The sequence below is a fragment of the Martes martes genome, assembly GCF_963455335.1.
Source record: "Martes martes genome assembly, chromosome: 9".
Lineage (NCBI taxonomy): Eukaryota > Metazoa > Chordata > Mammalia > Carnivora > Mustelidae > Martes > Martes martes.
Window position 1 is genome coordinate 100,940,423 of NC_137896.1, and position 18,783 is coordinate 100,959,205.

The 18,783-nt window shown below is 42.1% G+C and overlaps 1 protein-coding gene across 1 annotated transcript in view; it reads left to right on the forward strand.

Annotated features, from left to right (window-relative positions):
• Positions 1–4,123, forward strand: part of RPIA (ribose 5-phosphate isomerase A) — a 32,174-nt gene extending 28,051 nt beyond the window's left edge. Inside the window, exon 9 of the mRNA XM_080814630.1 lies at positions 3,225–4,123. Coding sequence (XP_080670756.1) covers positions 3,225–3,322 — 98 coding nt within the window. The 3' untranslated portion in view covers positions 3,323–4,123. The remainder of the gene's footprint in view (positions 1–3,224) is intronic.
• Positions 4,124–18,783: the final 14,660 nt, after the last annotated feature.

Below are 18,783 nucleotides of genomic sequence, written 5' to 3' on the forward strand. Positions count from 1 at the left end.
GGGGGAGCTGTCACCTCGTATTACAGAACTGTTGGAAAGGATGGGTCTTTTGTGGCCTCTGTGCTTCCTTTGGGAAGCTGCAGTGACGTGCCGGGGACTTAGGTTTCAGCAGCTCCTTTCTCTGCTTCATGGCTTTCCCTCAGTGATAGATGATTATATTTCTTTATATATTGGGAGCCATCTTCTGAAGTTTCAATTAAAAAAAATTTTTTTTAAAGATTTTATTTATTTGTGAGTGAGTGAGCATGAGAGAGAGATCACGAGCAGAAGGGAAGGGTAGAAGAAGACAAGACTCCAGCTGAGCAGGGATCCTGATGCGGACTCGATCCCAGGGCCCTGGTATCATGACCTGAGCAGACGCTCACCGGACTGAGCCAGGCATCCCTTAAAATTCTTTTTAATTGACATTGTTCAGTATTATAAGCGTAAAGGGTGAAAAGTCTCTTCTTCCCTCCCACCTTTCCCCCTGTCAGATGGTGCTAAGTTGTCCTGCATTGATTGCACCAGTTTACCCCTCTACTGACAATTTTCCCTACACACTTATCCATCAGACTTGTTTTCCTGATAGTTGAACAGTATTATATCATTGTGGTATTGTGTATATATAAATATTTTCAGTAAATGTTGCTTATAGTTGTGGTTAATTCACATCACTGGATAGTATTCCATCATATTTATGTGTCTGAAGAAAAATGTTTGTATAGCCATCTACTCTTGATGGGCATTGGGGTGTTGCCAGTTTTTAGCTGTTAGGAAAAATGCTGCTATGAACATTCTTGTATACGTGTCTTTTGATGACCATATGTGTGCCTGCCAGTTGCATATAAACCTAGGAGTAGAATTGCTGGATTGTTCAGTATGAATTTGTTCAGCTTTAGGAGATGTACTAACAGATGTTTTCCAAAGTGGTTTTGCCAGTGCATACTCCTACTATCTGAGTGGGAGATTTCATTATGTGTTCATTCTGGTGAGTGTGTAGTGGTATCTTGTCATTTTCATTTGTATTCTCTTTTCACTAATTAGTCTGAGCACCATTTCTAATGTTTATTGGCCATTTTACATGGCCTCTTTTGTAAAGTACCTTTTTAAGTTTTTGGTCCATTTTTCTGCTAGGTTGTCTGTCTTACTGATTTGGAGAATTTTTTTACGTATTTTGATGCAAGTCTTCTGTTGGATTTATGCATTGCAAATGTCTTCTTACACTCTGTGGGGGAAAGTTCTAAGGCCAATCGTATGATTGAGGATAACTAGGTGTGCAGATTGCCAAAGCAGTCTTGAGAAAGAAGAACAAGGCTGACGGTAACACAATCCAAGATTTCAAGATACGCAACAAAGTTGTAATAATCAAACCAGGATGGTACTGTCACAAAAGTGGGCATATTAATCAGTGGAACAGAAAAGAAAGTTTAGGAATAAACTCATACATCTATGGTCAGTTAACCTATGACAAAGAAGGCAAGGATATACAATGGGGAAAAGACAGTCCTTTCAAAAATGGTGTTGGAACGACTGGACAGCTACATGCAAAAGAATGAAACTGGACCACTTTTCTTACACCACACAAAAGTAAACTCAAAATGGGTTAAATGTGAGACCTGAAGCCATGAAACTCCTGAAAAAAAATAGGCAGTAAGGACATTGGCTTCAGCAACATTTTTTTCTGGATCTTTCTCCCCAGGCAAGGGAAAGAAAAGCAAAAATAAACTACTGGGACTGTATCAAACTGAAAAGCTTTTGCACAGTGAAGGAAATCATCAATAAAATGAAAAAGCAGCCTACTGAATGGGAGAGCTTATCTGCAAATGCTATATCCAATAAGGACTTAAAATGTATAATATATAAAGAACTCTTACAACTCAACACAAAAAACGAATAACATAATTAAAAACCGGGCAGAGGACCTCTATAGACATTTTTCCCAGAGAAGACATAACGATGGCTAATAATCACAAGCTGGTCAGCATCACTAATCAGCAGGGAAATGCAAATTTAAAACCACAAAGAGATACCACCTTATACCTGTCAGAATGACTGGAATCAAAAAGATAAGAAATAACAATTGTTAAAAAAAAAACCCAAAAAGAAATGTTGGTGAGAATGTGGAGAAAAGAGAATCCTTATGCTCTGTTGGTGGGAAGGGAAATTGGTGTAACTACTGTGGAAAACCATATGGAGGTTTCTCAAAAGATTAAAAAGTATTATATGATCCAGTAATTCCACTGCTGGGTATTTACCCAAAGGAAATGAAAACAGTAATTTGAAAAGATGTATGCACCTGTGTTTATTGGAGCCCTATTTGCAATAACCAAAATGGGGAGCAGCATAAGTGTCCGTTGACAGATGAATGGATAAAGATTTGGTACATATGTGCAATGGGATATTACTCAGCCATAAAAAAGAATGAGATCAAGCCATTTTCAACAATGTGGATGGACCTAGAGGATATTATGCTAAGTGAAGTAAGTCATGGAAAGACAAATACCGTATAATTTCACTTACATGTGGGATCTATAAAATAAGACAAATGAACAAACAAAACAACCAGAAACAGACTGTTGTTTGCCAGAGGGGAGGGGTGGGGGGGGATAGGCAAAATGGGTGAAGGGGTTTGGGAGGTCTAAACTTACAGTTATAAAATAAGTACATCATGGAGATGAAAAGTACAGAATAGGAAATACAGCCAGTAATATTGTAATAACTTTATATGGTGACAGATGGAAACTGCACTTACCATGGTGAATATCGTGTAATGTACAGAATTGTTGAATCACTATACTCTATACCTGAAACTTAATCTAGCATTATCTGTCAACTATACTTCAATTTAAAGAAAAAAGAAAAATAACTGGGAGTGGGGGTTACTTAGAATAGTTATGGAGTCTCTGAAGAGATGACTTATCAACTGATATCTGAAGGACAGAGAAGAACCATCTCCTTGGATGTGCTCTAAGATGTAGTCCAGCAAGCAGAAGAACATGAGCAAAGGCCCTGAGGCAGGGAAAAAGTTGGCACATTTGGGTATAGTAGAAAGCCAAGATGGCAGGGGAGAAAGGGATTGTAGGAAGAAATAGAAATAATCTGAATCTCTCTTCATTGTTCTGAGAGAGGAAAGACTCCAGACCTGTCATTTGTCCAGTACTGCTCATAGTAGTTGCATATGATCCTTGACTCTCTGGCGTTGGGAAGCTGAAACTTAATGCTTTTTTCCATCCTTCATCCTGCAGGCGTGGTGGACACAGGCCTTTTCATTAACATGGCTGAGAGAGTCTACTTCGGGATGCAGGACGGCTCTGTGAACATGAGGGAGAAGCCTTTCCGTTGACCCTGCAGGAGCAGAGTGTGTTCACCTTGGGGGACATGCCTCTCCAGGAGCCTTTGCCTTAATGTATCTGTGCCAGAGGGAGAGCTGGTGGGGGGGGGGGTTGGGGGGTTAACTCCAGTCTTCTGAAGTATTGTTATTTAATGTCTTTTTAAAAAGAGAATTATAAACATATATATTTTTACTATTAAAAATACTCAGTTTTTTTTTTATTAAAGTAGAACTTGATTTCATGTTTTATATGAAACATTTACCAAAAAAAAAAAAAAAAAAAGGAAAGGGACTATCTTTTAAACTTTTAACTTGAGCCTGCTGGTTAAGCTTCTGAATATTGGGTTTGCTGAGAAATGTAAATCAAAACTTTTCTTTAAACTGGTAAAAATGAAGGGCCCAGCCAGCAGTGATTCCCTGATGCCTTACTGGAAATGTTAGAGTTTACTTTTCTACCACACTGTTTTGTCGTTAGTTTTTGTTGTGATCACGCACAATCCTCAGATACATATATTAAGATGAGGTTTACAAAAGTCTGGCGAGTGGAGCAGTGTGGTGTATAGTGACTCAGAGTGTAAACTGTCAGGGAGAAGACGGGGTTCTTCCAGACCCCTGTCGTGGGAAGCAGTTGGCCAGAAACACTTGCCAGTACTGCCAAAGCACTGCTGTGAAATGTGAAATACTTTCAAATAATTGTTTTTGTTTTTAATATTTTTCTGTTCCTTTGTTATTACTTGCATGGTTTATCGTCAGAAGTTGTCATTTCCTTATATTGTTTGAGAGTTGAAATAAAACAGTATGGTGCCGTTTTGACTCTGAGTCTTTACTGTTTGCAGTAGTTTTGCAGTAAAATAGGGATCAGTTTTGCACACCAGTTTACACTGGATCATTGAGTCAGGAGTGGACCTGACTCGAGAAATCTTGAGCCAAAGACTAGGTAAATATTTCCTTTATTTTTGAGCGGGCTTAACATCAGTTTTATTCCAGAGACTTTTGTCAAACAAGACGTATTTTCTTTGTTAACGGAAGATAACTCAGCTGAACAAAAGGCACCAGTTATCCCCAAGTGGTGTATTAGTCTGACCCTTAGTCCCTGAAGCTAGTGAGCATTAAGCAGGTTCCTCGTATTCCCTCTTTATTCTCACTAATCTCCAAATTGTGTGCCCAGTGGGCATTGTGCCGTCCAGAAGGCCTCAGAGATGGGGAGAGGGAAGGCTGTCATCAGCCCGGTGGTCATTCTGGATGGGACTGGAGTTCATGCAGAGAGCCCTCATATCCCCTGTTCCGCCCTGCACGAGACTCTGGGCAGTCCTTGCGGTCAGCGCGCCGTGGGGTCGCAGCCTTGGATTGTAGCCTCGGTCCCTGCTAATCCAGGGGGCCGAATGACAGGTAACAGCACTGGCTTTAAGGAGGCTCTCTGTTCCTTGCCAAGTTCCTTTTCTTTTCTTCACTCTCAAGTACTCTTTGAAAATGTTGCCTCACACTGTGTTAGGAAACCTGTTGATAGGAGCACTTTGTTTTCGAGCCTCTTCTGGTCTAGATGATAGGTAAGCTCTGCACAAAGCAGGTGCTAGATCCTAGCCGAGAGAACTTGGTAGAACTAATATTTGAAATCCTTTCAAGCTCTTGTGGCGTGGGTTTAAGTTCAGGGATAAAGATAAACAACAAAGCTAAACTGGGTTTCTGAAAAACACCTGCACAGTCCACATCACGTGGACATTCTCAGTGGCTTTCAGGGGCGTTCACACCTGTGGCCAGAATGCAGCCCCTGTGAGCGTTGATGTGAGGTTTTCTTTCTTGTGAAAAAACCCCTGCTATGCTCGAGACACACATAACAGGTTTATTTTAGAGGTAAATTCTGATCGAAGGTTCTTCAATAAAATTGTTACCAAATGTGATCTTGCAGGTGATAAATTGGATGCAAAAAATTTGCAGGCACATAGTGGATCGGGCACAGGGCAGGCTGCCCATCTGGCGTTCGCGAAAGGTTATGACTGAGTTAAAAAGTCATGCTTCTGGGAGGCATCAAAGGGGGAAAATCACTTGCATTTGAATAAGATCGATTCAATTTTGGTTTATGAGCTAGAGCTCATAAAGTTTTGATTCATTTATCAGCCTTTGTCTGAGTTCCCATTACATGCCTATTCCTAGTGGGCGCTAGTGGGAGGGAGGGGACAGACAAGTGCTTAACATCCCTCTCGTGCTCTAGATGCTTCCACTGTGGTGGATGAGACAGGCAGGTTGACAGGAATGGTGGCATGGAGCAGTGATGTGAAGGAATTGTCAGCATAGTGGGCAAGAGGTGGGCCAGCAGGTGGGAAGAGTGGTTAGCTAACCAGCGACAGCCTCCTTCCTGTCACAGCACTTGTACCCGTGTTATTCTGGGCCTTTGTCTTCATATCTTACAGCCACTTACGGTGTTTGTTCTCTTAATCTGCAGAGTGAGAAACAAGTTCAGTTTAAGTAACTTGTTCAGATCAGACACTGGGAAGGAGGCCAGTCTTAGCTGGCTCTGGACCTTACTCCTTACTATCAGGATTCTGGATAGTTCTCATTCCTTAATTCTTGTGTCCATCATTTATAACTTGTTAAATTACTGAAGGTAATGAAATTGTGTGTGTGTGTGTGTGTGTGTCTGTGTGTCTGTCTGTCTGTGTAGGCTCATAGGTAATCCTATAAGATTAATTTCTGGTTTTGGATGAGCTAGCTTTAATGGCAGCAACAAAATGCACCAACCTAGGGTGAGCCATGGGAAAGAGCATTTTGGAGATGTCATCCTCTTCTGCCATGACTGACCTCTCCCCTGTACTTGTTTCCTTTTCTCCTTCCCAGGCCTGGGGACAAAGGTAGGCACAGTGGCAACCTGAGGCATGGCTCACTTGGGAATGGGTGCTGCTCATGGGTAAGAACTGTGACTTTAGCCAAAAAGACTCTTTAGGAATGCATAATTGAACAGAGTTAGTTTTATTGACCCATTGCATGAGGGAAGTCACATGCCGTGCGGGGCTGTGGGGTGTCTCAGTCAGAGGGTGTTAAGGATTAGGGGATTTGGGCTTGTGTCTGGTGCTTTGGAGGAAGGCCCAGGGAAGCAGGGCTCTGCTCTGGATTGGGCTGAACTGGAAGCAGGAGAATTCTGTGATCGGGTATTTTTACCAAGAAGGTAAGAAGAATGGAGTGAGGCTAAATCTGGGCTTGGTAAAGAAGCCACAGTCACTCAGCCAGAATATGGGGATGTCTGGTCCTTTTTGTGATTTGGACGCTGCTCACGTTTTGTCTGTGTTGGGGTGTAATCATAGAGTCGTCTGGTTTTTTATCTTCGTCTGCCACAGTCCCAGAGTGGCCGTGTCTGATGGAGTTGTGTGAAATTGTTGATGTCCCACTAGAGAACACCCCAGTCTCGAGGTGGGTGCCAGGCCAGCTCATAGCTACACTGAGGCCTGACTATAGCTAGTACAGGGCTACACTTCTCTTTCTTAGGATACGCTCACCCTAGGACCCAGGAGGCCTGTGCGTTCTATAACCAACTGTTTTCTCTTTGATCAAAAAGTTTTAAGCACTTGCTGTGTATTGGACACTGGGACAAAGGAGTCAGGCCTCAGATACCCATGATGTAGCTCCAGCCTTCAAAGACCTCACTGGTGCCATGACAACCACTTCTCAGAACTCTTCTCAAATGCATGAGTTTGCTCGCTTCCTCTCACACCTAGCAGCTGAGGCGGCCCTATTTCGGGTTGCATCAGCCTTCACTCTCCACTAAACCCGCTAATCAGATGATGTTTTTGTCATAGGTTCAGTGCCTTTGCTTTTTTAGTAACCACTTTGTATCACAGGACAGCAAAACACTTCAATATAGCCTAGCATTCAAATGTGCCCAGGTTGACTCTGCAGGTAAACATCTGTGATGGTACTTTGAGAACGGGGAAGTGTGTGTGAACGTGGGCAGTCGGGGGGAGGGGGTGGATCCAGAGCTGGACGGAGAGGTCTTCCCTGGAAAGGCAGTTCCCGTGTTCTGTGGACAGCACGGTATGCACACTGATGAACGGAATCAATTTAACACTGAAGCCCATTCCCTAAGTCGGGTCTCTGAGAAGCGTCTCCTACAGCAGCAGGAGAGGATACAGCTCCATCTCTGGAAACTGGAGCCCTGGCGGCCTCTCTGTCAGCTTTAGCCCAGTGGCAGTAAGACCACTCAGTGTTCCCCTGGTGACAGAACTACATTTGAGGGAGATCCCAGATTCCGGTGTATCCCAGTTCAGAGTTGTGCTCATCCTTGTTTTATTTCGGAAGCTGTTGTGGTGGGTTGGGCCAGGCTGCAGTCACTGATGAGTTCTGAAGGTTCTAGAGCTCCGATCTGATTTTCGCTGCATGTTGGCCCATGTTCTTCTGTGCCAGTGGCGCTGCAGTCACTGATGAGTTCTGAAGGTTCTAGAGCTCCGATCTGATTTTCGCTGCATGTTGGCCCATGTTCTTCTGTGCCAGTGGCGCTGCCCCCCATTTCTTGGTGAATCTGCGTCAGGTGTTCACAAGGTCAGAGCCCACAGGGAACTGGCATCTGGAGCAGCATAGAAGTTACGGTCAGGAACGCCACTGCCCAGTGGAAACGTGAGTCACATATGGAATTTTAAATGTTCTAGTAGCCACACTAAAGAGGTACAAAGAGACAGATGAGATTAATTTCAGTAAAATCCTTTATTTAACCCAACATATCTAAAATATTACTGTTTCCGGGCACCTGGGTGGCTCAGTGGGTTAAAGCCTCTGCCTTCAGCTCAGGTCATGATCTCAGGGTCCTGGAATCGAGCCCCGCATCGGGCTCTCTGCTCTGCAGGGAGCCTGCTCACTCCCCTCTCTCTCTCTGCCTGCCTTTCTGCCTGCTTGTGATCTCTGTCTGTCAAATAAATAAATAAAATCTTTAAAATAAAATAAAATATTACTGTTTCAACATGTAATCAATATTTGACATTTTGTTCCAAGTCTTCAAAATACAGTATGCGTTTTACTTCACATCTCATTTTGGACTAGTCACTTTTCAAGCGTTCCATGGCCGCACTGGTGAATGACTTTAGCTGTTGGTGAGCACAGTTCTAGAACTCCAGGCAACTCTGGTTTTGTCCTTGTTCTGGCTTTTTGAAGCCTCCTTTGATTTCTTGGAGCAAGCCGAGCACCTCCCGTGGCCTTGGAGATTTCTTAGAGCCCACAGAGTTGAGTCACATGGAGGGCTCCCGGAGGAGGGAGCCCCAGTTTGAACCGAGACCATCTGTACTTCGTCTATGCTTCTTGACCTTGTCAGTGGCCTTAACTCCAGGAAAGAGAAACCATTCTTTCAGCTTCTAAGTTAAATGATTATTTTAGTTGTGTTGTACTACTTTTCTGAGATACTCACCAACCTTGGTTTAGAATTTCAGTCTTTCACTTACTAGCTTTTGGAGAAGTTATTTTACCTCTCAGCCTTGATTTCCTCAGAGTAAAATGGGCATAATAATGTTATCTCTTAGGATTGTTCTGAGGATTAAAAGAGCTAATTCATGCCAAGTGCTTAGAACAGTTATAGGCCCATAACACAATAAATGTCAAATTGCTGTTAGACTACTGTGGACTTAATATTTCTAGGTTCCAAAATAATGTGCCAAAAATAATGTGGGGGGGGGCACAGTGGTTGGGAAAACCATGAGCTAAAGCACAGGTACATGGAGGTTCACTACTTTCTACTTTTATATGTATGCTATTTTCCGTAACATTTTTTCTTAAAATGACTTGTCAACTCTTGTCCTGGAGTTTGCTGAAAAAAAAAATCGTTGCAAAAATTTTATATGCCCCAGTGAAATGCCATATAGGTTCACTTGAGATAAATGTATGTGTGTGTGTTCTGTTTGGAAAGTCAGGGAAACACTGGTACGGTAGGTGGTCATTTAGCTGTATCTTTAAAAAATTTTTTTAAGTTAAAAATTTTTTTCAGCCTTAGTGAGATAGAAGTTCCATTTATAAATACGCATTTAAAGTGTACAAGTCAGTGGTTTTTAGTATATTCACAGTTGTGCAGCCATCACAATCAATTCTACAACATTTTCATCACCAAAGTGGAATCCTGTGTCCATTAGCAGGTACTCCCAATTTTCCCTCCCATACCTCCCACTCCCACTCCCAACCCTAGTCAACCATGAATTCACTTCTGTCTCTATTGATTCCCACTCTTCTGGATATTTCATATAAATAGAATCTTATATGATCTTTATCTTGCTGCATTTATTTAGCATAATGTTTTCAAGGTTCACCCATATTGTAGCATGGATCACTACTTCATTCTTCTATTGCTGAATGACGTTCCACTGTATGGCTAGACCACATTTTATTTATCCATTCACCAAATGCTGCTGTGAAGAATCATTCAAGTTTCTGTATGGACATTTCCATTGTCTTCTGTCTTTTTATTGTTGTTTTGGCCCTCCTTTACTATCTTCTTTTGATTTAAATAGATAATTTTAGCATAACTTTTTAAATTCCTCTGGTCTTCTTTTGTTTGTTTCTTTTACTGTATATAGTTTACTGACTTTCTCAGTGGTTGTTCTAGTTGCAGAATCTTGAAGGAAGAGCAGAAGCCCAGCAGGCTAGGAGTGGTGGCCAGGGGAAGAGTGAGATGGAAGGAGGAATCCTATGAAGTGGGAACAGAATGTGGGAAGACAAGGGTTAGCAAGGACCTGGTGGGTACAGATAACTTCCAGGAGCTGTGTGTGGCTCACCAGGAATGCTGCCTCAAGGGAGGTGTTGAGAGAAGAGATGGGAGGCAGGGGACACATACTGATGGGCCATGTTCACCACAGCTAAGGACTTGGGCCTTAATCCTACAGTGGGGGTTTTTAGGTAGTGGAGATCAGAGTCCTTGCTGGCTTCAGAGAGGAAGGTGGGATGGACGAGGAAGAGTCCCGGCCAGGGATATCAGTTATGAGTCTATAAGAAGTTGTTCTGGGGAGTTTCCCAGTTTACTGGAAGATTTTCTTTAAGGCTGATGGAATGTTTTCTTTCCAGTGTCAGGGCACAGCAAGTCTGGGTTTGGAGAGATGCTTCGACTGCCAGGAAGCATTCTCTCCTGTGGGCATTTTGTCCCAGGCATTAGGCAGTGTCCGTAGTTACCCAAGGGCAGGAACTTTGAAACTTCCTAAATCCAGTTAACCTGAAAGTGTTTCCATTAAAGTGATCCATTGTTTAAGAATCCTACAAATACCATAAGATATAAAATGGAAGTAAGGAATATAAATTATTTGGAAGGAGACACAATTATCAATATCTGTAGAGAAAAATCAGTATTTAAAAGCAAATAAAAAGGGCAGGTACTGAGTTTAACAGATTTTTTGGATTTTCCTATCATCTGAACCCCCTATTTCTATTTGGGGAATTCCTCTCCGTTGAAACTTGCTGTGGACATATCTCTGCCCACCCCCCCACTGAAGTGGAAATGTCCATTCTTCCTGCTCCCTGGCAGCCAGGGCATGGACCTAGGCCTTGCTAATGGGCTGTTCCTGCCCAGGGTTTGCATGTAAAGACAGCGTCTCAGTTATCTATCACTGCCTAACGACCACAAAACTCAGCTACTTAAAAAACCACCACCATTCATTTGTACACAATCCTTTAAGTTGATGACAGCTTGGTGGAGATGACCCATCTCTGCTGCTGATGGCTTCAGCTGGGGCAGTTTGACTGAAGCTGAACTGTCTGGGGAATGCCTGGGCCTCTCACTCTCCATGAGCCGTCTTGGGCTTCCTTACAACATGGCGGCTGGATTCTTGGAAGGGGCGTTCTTGTGGAAGCTGCAAGGCTTCCTCAGAAATTGTACAATGTCAGTCTCACTTTTATTGCCTAGAGCGAGTTGAAATGCCAGCCCAGATTCAAAGAGGTGGAGAAATAGATTCCACTTCTTGAAGAGGGAAGGAATTCATGCAGAGTTTGCAAGTTGTCACAGGAAATGACAAAGATACAAGAACAGTTAAATGTTCATTCTGCTGGTAGCATCTGGAATTCGGTGGTGGGTGGCAGCAGTGCCAAGAACAACACTCAGGATAGCAGCATCAACACTGGCATTTATTCAGACTACTTTAGGATAGGTTCTTGGTTGTATTTCCAGCTTACGAGGTTCCCTTGCTTCTATTTTTTGAACCTAATTTTCCAGCCTTCCCATCCATTTTGTAGCCACATGATATACTTTCAATAAACCCAATTTCTGCTTACTTTAGTCAGAGCCAACTCCTGTTGCTAGCATCTAAGAACACTGACTGGTGCCCTAGTCAATAAGAGAATCACTAAGAACTATGTAGTAAAACAGATAATTTACAGAAGAGGAAATACACACAATTAATAACACCTGAAAAATGTTCTGCCTCATTAACAATAAAAACAAAACACATCTAAAGTAAAACAGTAACAAGATGACTTTTTTTTTTTTAAACCTAGGAAATTATCAAATAAAGTTAATGTGATCAGACGTGTCTGGGTGGCTCAGTCATTAAGCATCTAACTTCGGCTCAGGTCATGATCCAAGGATCCTGGGATTGAGCCCCTCATCAGCGGGAAGCCTGTTTCTCCCTCTCACTCCCCCTGCTTGTGTTCCCTCTCTCACTATGTCTCTCTCTGTCAAATAAATAAATAAAATCTTTAAAATAAAATAAAATAAACGTGATCAGATTTGCCAAGGGCATAGTGAGATTAACTCTTTTAGACCTCTAGCTGGGTTGTAACTTTTCTTCCTGGGGATTTTTTTGGCAATATTTATCAAGAATCTTTAAATGAATCATTCCTTTTAAATCCTCCAAGAATCTAGTCGAAGCAAACACTTAGAAATGTAGATATAAATGTTGCATAAGGATTTCCATACCAATGTTACATTTTAGCAGACAGTGGAAACTCAAATGATGCAAGTCCACTCTGGTGTGATGTAATATATTATGCAGCCATTAAGAAAGGTTTGTAAAGAACTAAAGATACAGGAGAACTTTAGAATAATACCGGGTGATAAACTAACCCAAAATTATTATTTTTAAAAGATTTTATTTATTTATTTGACAGAGTGAGAGAGAGAGATCACAAGTAGGCAGAGAGGCAGGCAGAGAGAGAGAGGGAAGCAGAGAGTCTGATGCAGGGCTCGCTCCCAGGACCCTGAGATCATGATCTGAGCTGAAGGCAGAGGCTTTAACACACTGAACCACCTAGGTGCCCCTTAACCCAAAATTATTGATGTGATATATAACAGTCAGGATCTAACTAAGAAAGTAAACCAGTCAGTATTTCAAACAAAAGGAATTTGTTATAGGAAATGCTTCACAGGTGATGGAAAGGCAGAGAAGACAGTCATTATGTAGAAGCAACCGGAACGAGCAACAACAGGAAGTCACTTCATCCCCAGGGCTGGAGAAGGTGGTATTGCCAGAAGTTGGGCATTTGGTGGAACCATAGAGGAGATGCAGCCCCTAGTGGAAAGTTCCTCCTCAAACCAGAGAGAGGGACAGATATCTTGGCTTATCCCTTCTTCTCACTTTCCAGTCTTTTACCAGTGCCTCCTATTAGCCAAGTCTAGCCAGAAGGCAGTGGGCAATGGAGCCAAGGACAGGGAATGGATCAGAGGGTAGATGGGCAATGACTCTGCCACACAGCATGATCTCGACCAGATACAAATTGTGTGTATTATACGTTGTTAAAAGTAGTTATTTTTGCTGATGGGATTACATAGGATTTATTTTCATATGTTCTTCTGTATATTCTAAAGAACCTAAGCAATATTAATAAAATAAAAAATGGCAAGTGTGTGTGGGGGAGATGCCAAATAACATTTTTTTTAAAAGATTTTATTTTACTTATTTGACAGAGATCACAAGTAGGCAGAGAGGCAGGCAGGGGGTTGGGGTGGGGGGTAAGCAGGCTCCCCGCTGAGCAGAGAGCCCGACATGGGGCTTGATCCCAGGACCCTGAGATCATGACCTGAGCCAAAGGCAGAGGCTTAACCCACTGAGCTACCCAGGTGCTCCGCCAAATAACATTTTTATGAAAATAAAAAGTATGTAAGTATGGGTCTGATACAAACAACAGAATTGTAGACATTGGGTCTCTTTCATTAAGCTCCAGACTTTTGTCGGGGTCTTCCAAGCGCTGGGTGGTCTCCCTCGGTGAGGGCCACCAGGGGGCGCTCCACCCCAGCACAACAAGTCCTCCCTGGCTGAGACTGACAAACTGGGATTTCCACGACATTGCTAGGGGGACCATTGTCCTGTTGGCTGGCCAGGGCCCCTAGAGGTTTGCCTCTGCCAGTCTGTCTCAGAGCTGCCCCTTCTTCCCATTAAAGGTTATTGGGAGGACTCGTAAGAAAGCCAGCCACGACCAGAACTCATGGATCCTTCCTGTCCCTTTGGAGTGTTCCATGTGTGTCCATTGAAACTTGAGCCTTACTGTACTGGTTATGCTTACATGGAGGAACCAGGGGTCACTGGGTAGAGCTCTTAGCCCTAAGTGTCATATGTAAATAAAGGCACTATGAAACCATGTTGTCTTTTTCCTGAACAAGTGCCTCAAATTCATGAGTGCAAGATTACACATTTTACAGTTTCTGCTGTTTCTGCAAGCCGTCTTGCCTAACATGACCCACTCTCAGAGATCAGTCTGGGCCACTTAACCAGCAAAATGCCAGGAGTCATGAGAGCTGCATTATTCCAGACATTTCTTTGCAGTTAGGTTGTGTATCCCCACTGTTGGGTACTTCTGCTCTCTCCTCTTTGTCTGCTGTCCTGGGTACACTTAGGTTTCCCAGCACTGATGGTGCAGGCTGAGCTGGGCTGGAATTCCTGCCTCCCTGAGCTTCCTCCAGGATTTTTTTAGGCCCATAGTTTTTGCCAGACATCATCGCACAGCCTTCAACAGTCACGGAAGATAATTCGAGGGAATGGGAAAGTTTTCCCAGGGGAGAATGGGTCTGATTTTGAGTCGTGGACATTGCAAAAATGTCATGGGGCTCTGATAAGGTGCCTGGAGCCCCGTGAGTAGCTGTCCTGGTCTCTTACACTAGGGCCCCCACAGTGAATGCTTTCAACCTGCTGCTTGTGCAGAAACTCTGGGTTAAGAGCTGGGTCCTGGAGTGCCCCCAGGACTGTGATGGGTTCTGGGTTGTGTACCCATCACAGTGTGCTCTTTGTGTGTGTGTGTGTGTGTGTGTGTGTGTGTGTATGTGTGGTGTATTGTTGGAAAATCTAAGAGAGGTCCGGTGAAGTGGAGGAATAATTCCATGTAATTCTGGATAGTGTGTCCTTTCCCTCCCTCCCTCTCTAACTGAAAGCATATGTTTTTTATTTATTTAACCTCCCTCCCATAACTACAGAACGCTTTATAACTTTATGCTTTTCTGTTTTGGGAAAGGAGATAAAACCTCTTAAAGGAAAAGATTGCTTTGGTGAAATGTAAATAAAGAGAGTGTGTAAGAAAAACACAGACACGAAGGGTAAGAGAGGGTAATGGATGTGATTTCAGTTGTGAAAATGAGCATATTTTCATCAATGTAAATTGTTTCAGGCATGAAAAATTGAGTCTCTGATTAAGTATCAACGTAGGCTGATAATGTTTGCAAGTGTTGATCTTGGAAATTCTCAAGGTACTTTGCAGAGCCGAGAGTTGTGCTCTGTGGGTTGATGGCTCAGATCAGCTCTTTTCTACTAAGTACAGTTTTCTTGGTTTTTTTTTTAATGCCTTCTTATTTTTTATTGAGCTACAATTCACATACAGTAAAAGTCACCACAGTGCATTCTTGTTTCTAAAATAGATCACTATTTTATAAGATGTGAGTGTAGTGAGTTTTATATTTCTGTTTAAACATTCTGGGGAGAGAAGAGGAATCCTTTTTCTAAGTAACCTTATAGATTTTGTGTTTAATTGTACCCATGTGGCAAGTACTCAGTATTTATAAATTCATTTCATGGGGCAAAATATATTTTTTCTATTTTCCTTTCTGTAGGAACCCCACTGGATCATGTCTAATTCTCAGTGTATATCAGAGTGTGAAGTAATGGCAGAGAGTAAATGATCCAAAATATTTATCCTAATAAAAGACTGGATTCTAGAGCTTATTTTTCTGTATGATTTTCTATAATTAAAATAACCTATACTTTTATAATATGAATTTTATAGTAAGGACAATTTTATTTATTTACTTACTTAATAGTAAGGATAATTTCAAATGAATCCTCAAATTTTTTGTTTTAGAAGTAATTCAAGGGACGCCTGCATGCCTCAGTGGGTTAACCCTCTGCCTTCCGTTCAGGTCATGATCTCAGGGTCCTGGGATTGAGGCCCGCATCAGGCTCTTTGCCCAGCGGGGAGCCTGCTTCCTCCTCTCTTTCTGCCTGCTTCTCTGCCTACTTGTGATCTCTCTCTCTCTGTGTCAAATAAATAAATAAAATCTTTAAAAGAAAAAAATAAGTAATTCAAGAATTATTTTTCTCTACAAGGAGAGTTTGTACCATGTCTAGCTTGTTATATCTTTTCTAACATACCTCTTTTGGTTTCAGTCCATTTTTATTAAAAAACCTACATTAGAGCTAAAATACTTGATTAAGAATTTCTTAATCTAGGGGATATGGAGTGGTAGAGAGAGAATTACTTCCTATGATTATTCCTCATATTATTTGAAGGTTTTACCAAGTGCACCTATTACTGTTCCAAAAATAAAATGGAAAAGCTTTCAGCAATCAAGGCAGTAAAATATTTTGATCCACTCTAGTGTTTTCATTACTGTAACTCTTCCCCTTTTAAATACTTTCAAGAATGGAACCGGACAAATGGATGTGAGCAATTGGAGAAAAGCACCTTGATTAGCTAAAGCATGGATCTGTCCCCAAATATGCCCCTGTGAATTTATTTAAGACAGCTGGCCCTCAGTCCAGAACAGCGAAACAAATGTATTTCAATGGTTCACATGTCAGTTGGCAATAAAAGATAATTTAAGATTCTGAGAAGTATTTGCTATAAGTGGTAAAATTTTAACCTTTGCGATCTGTTCACACTGTTGGGAAGTGGTTAGTTTTTAATGTTGATCTGGTTAAGCAACAGAACTTTACTTTGGGTGTTGGGGAGGGTCTCCGCAGCTGCGGAATGATCTGACCAGGGTCTGGCACAGAGCCGGCACTCGGTAGGGGTTGGTTGAATCTGAATCTGAAAATAAGACAGTGGTTTAATTCTGACTTCGTCCACGCAGCAAGTTGTTGGCAAGTTGTTCCCTGACTTTTTCTGTCCCTGAATATTAGTTATGGGGAAAAAATGATATTCTAAAAAAATTTCCAAGGAAGAGAATTCAAGTCTTGCACTTTAATACTGTAGTCTTAGCATTTTTGTTGTCCCCCCATCTTTGTTCATAAGCACGTAGTTTTTTACATAAAGCTAATTGTAGGGTGTGTGGAATCCCTTGACAAATGCCTCATTGAGTTTTCCATGTGGCCACACAGACCTGAGAAGCCTCCTCTCAAATGAGTATAATTTAGTTCATTGGGTTGGCTTTCCATTATTTCTTTGGCCATTTCTCCTATTGTTGGGCATGTGGGATTTTTCCAATGTTTGGTTTTTAGACTTAAAATTATTGAGTTAAAGGGAGTGGAATTTCTGTGGCTTTTTCTATGTGTTACTAAATTCCTCTTCAAAAGGTTATACCAATTTACAGTGCTAATCGAGGGGTTTCACAAGTGTTATTTTTCAACCATGGGAGGGTTGTTTTACAGTTTATTTCCACACCTCTGTATCCCTCCCCTATCCAGCTAGCCAAAAAGAGACTTTCAAGGTGAGGGAGGACATACATACGTATATGCATACATGTATGTTTACTGTGAATGACTAAGCTTCACATACTAAATTCTACAGTATTATCTCATTGAGAAATACAGAAACAACCCACTTAGCTCCAGGCCTCAAGTCTAGCATTGATTCCTCTTAGGTAGCCCGGTTGTGTTAAGTTTTTGTCACAAACCCTGCATAGTAAAATGGAAACTTTGACTTTCTGTTTCTGACTGTGATTGCAGGTGTCTGTCTAGAATGAGGGAGTTGAGGGGAATTGCTCGCACCAGTCTAGTTATCCAACATGGAGTCAGTAAGGAGAGCAGCCCTGTGAGCCCATCGCATGCAGACAAAACAGTTTCATTTCACATCGCTGATGAGGGCAAAAAGGTGCCCCATGTTGCTTTTCATGAAATGAAATTCTGCTTGTAGCCCTGAAGTTGTTCAGAAGGTTGCATACAGTAAGTTTCTCAAGAGTTTCCTTGAACGTTGTGTGACCACTACTCAACATGGTGTAGAGCATAAGCAGGTGTTTTTAATCCTCCATTTTATTTTAGATGGGACAGACTCATTTTAGATGGGAGAAATGACTCAGTCGGCATCACGTAGGAGCAGAACCAGAGTCAAGTGTAAGTCTGCTTTCAAATCCAATGTCATTTTACTAGGTTTTATTTCCATTTTAGGCCACTTGAGTCTTTTGTTTGATTTTATTTATTTTAATTAATTAGAGAAATAGAGTGAGCAAGCACGAGCAGGGAGAGGGACAGAGGCAGAGGGAGAGAGAAAAGCAGACTCCAGCTGAGTGGGTAGCCTGATGCAGGGCTTGATCCTAGGACCCTGAGATCATGACCCGAGCTGAAGTCAGACATCCAACCAACTGAGCCACCCAGGCGCCCCAAGCCACTTGACTATTTTAAAACATGCCATTTGTGGTTAGACATGTCTCCCAGTTAGAATCCGCAGCACAGATGAGGATAGACTAGATCAGTTGCCTTGGTGATTTTGTCCAGTGTTGACACTCAAACTAGAATACTTAGGGATTTCTAGATTTAATTTGGGCTTTCTTCGGACTATATTGTTTGTATAATCTGGATAATCTTCTAATCTTGCTCTTGAATTCTGCTGGTGTATTCTTAACATCTGTGTGGGTGAGCACATGTTTTAGCGGTAAGCTCCTAAAGGTCCGTGGAGGCCTGGCACAAGGTGCACACATCTGGGGAGTCATAGGTTAATATACATGGTGGGCCCAGTCTCTGGCAGAGTATGATCTTAAATTCTCTTTGGCTAGTCATCTTCTTTAGGGCAGTATCTCTTTATATGCCTTTTCATTTGGTGAAACTTTAACAGTGTTCTCAAATGAATTTTGCCGGCCTCTTTTCATATTAAAGTGGCTATTTCCACGTTGTGGATAGCAAATAAGATTCAAAGAAAGGATCTTAAAAATTCTTCGTATTGCCATGTGGAAGTCATAGCATTTTAGATCTGGAAGGGACCTTCTCAGTCACTCAGTGCAACCCCTCATTTTACGGACTGGGAGACTGAGGCCTGGTGACATGCTCAAGATTGTTAGCAAGGTGATGGCCTAGGAGGGACTCCATTCTACTGCTTCCAAAGACTGCACAGCGAGCATCAGATGTTTGCTCTTCTACAAAAGGGGAGCAGACAAAAGGAAAAATGCTCTAGGT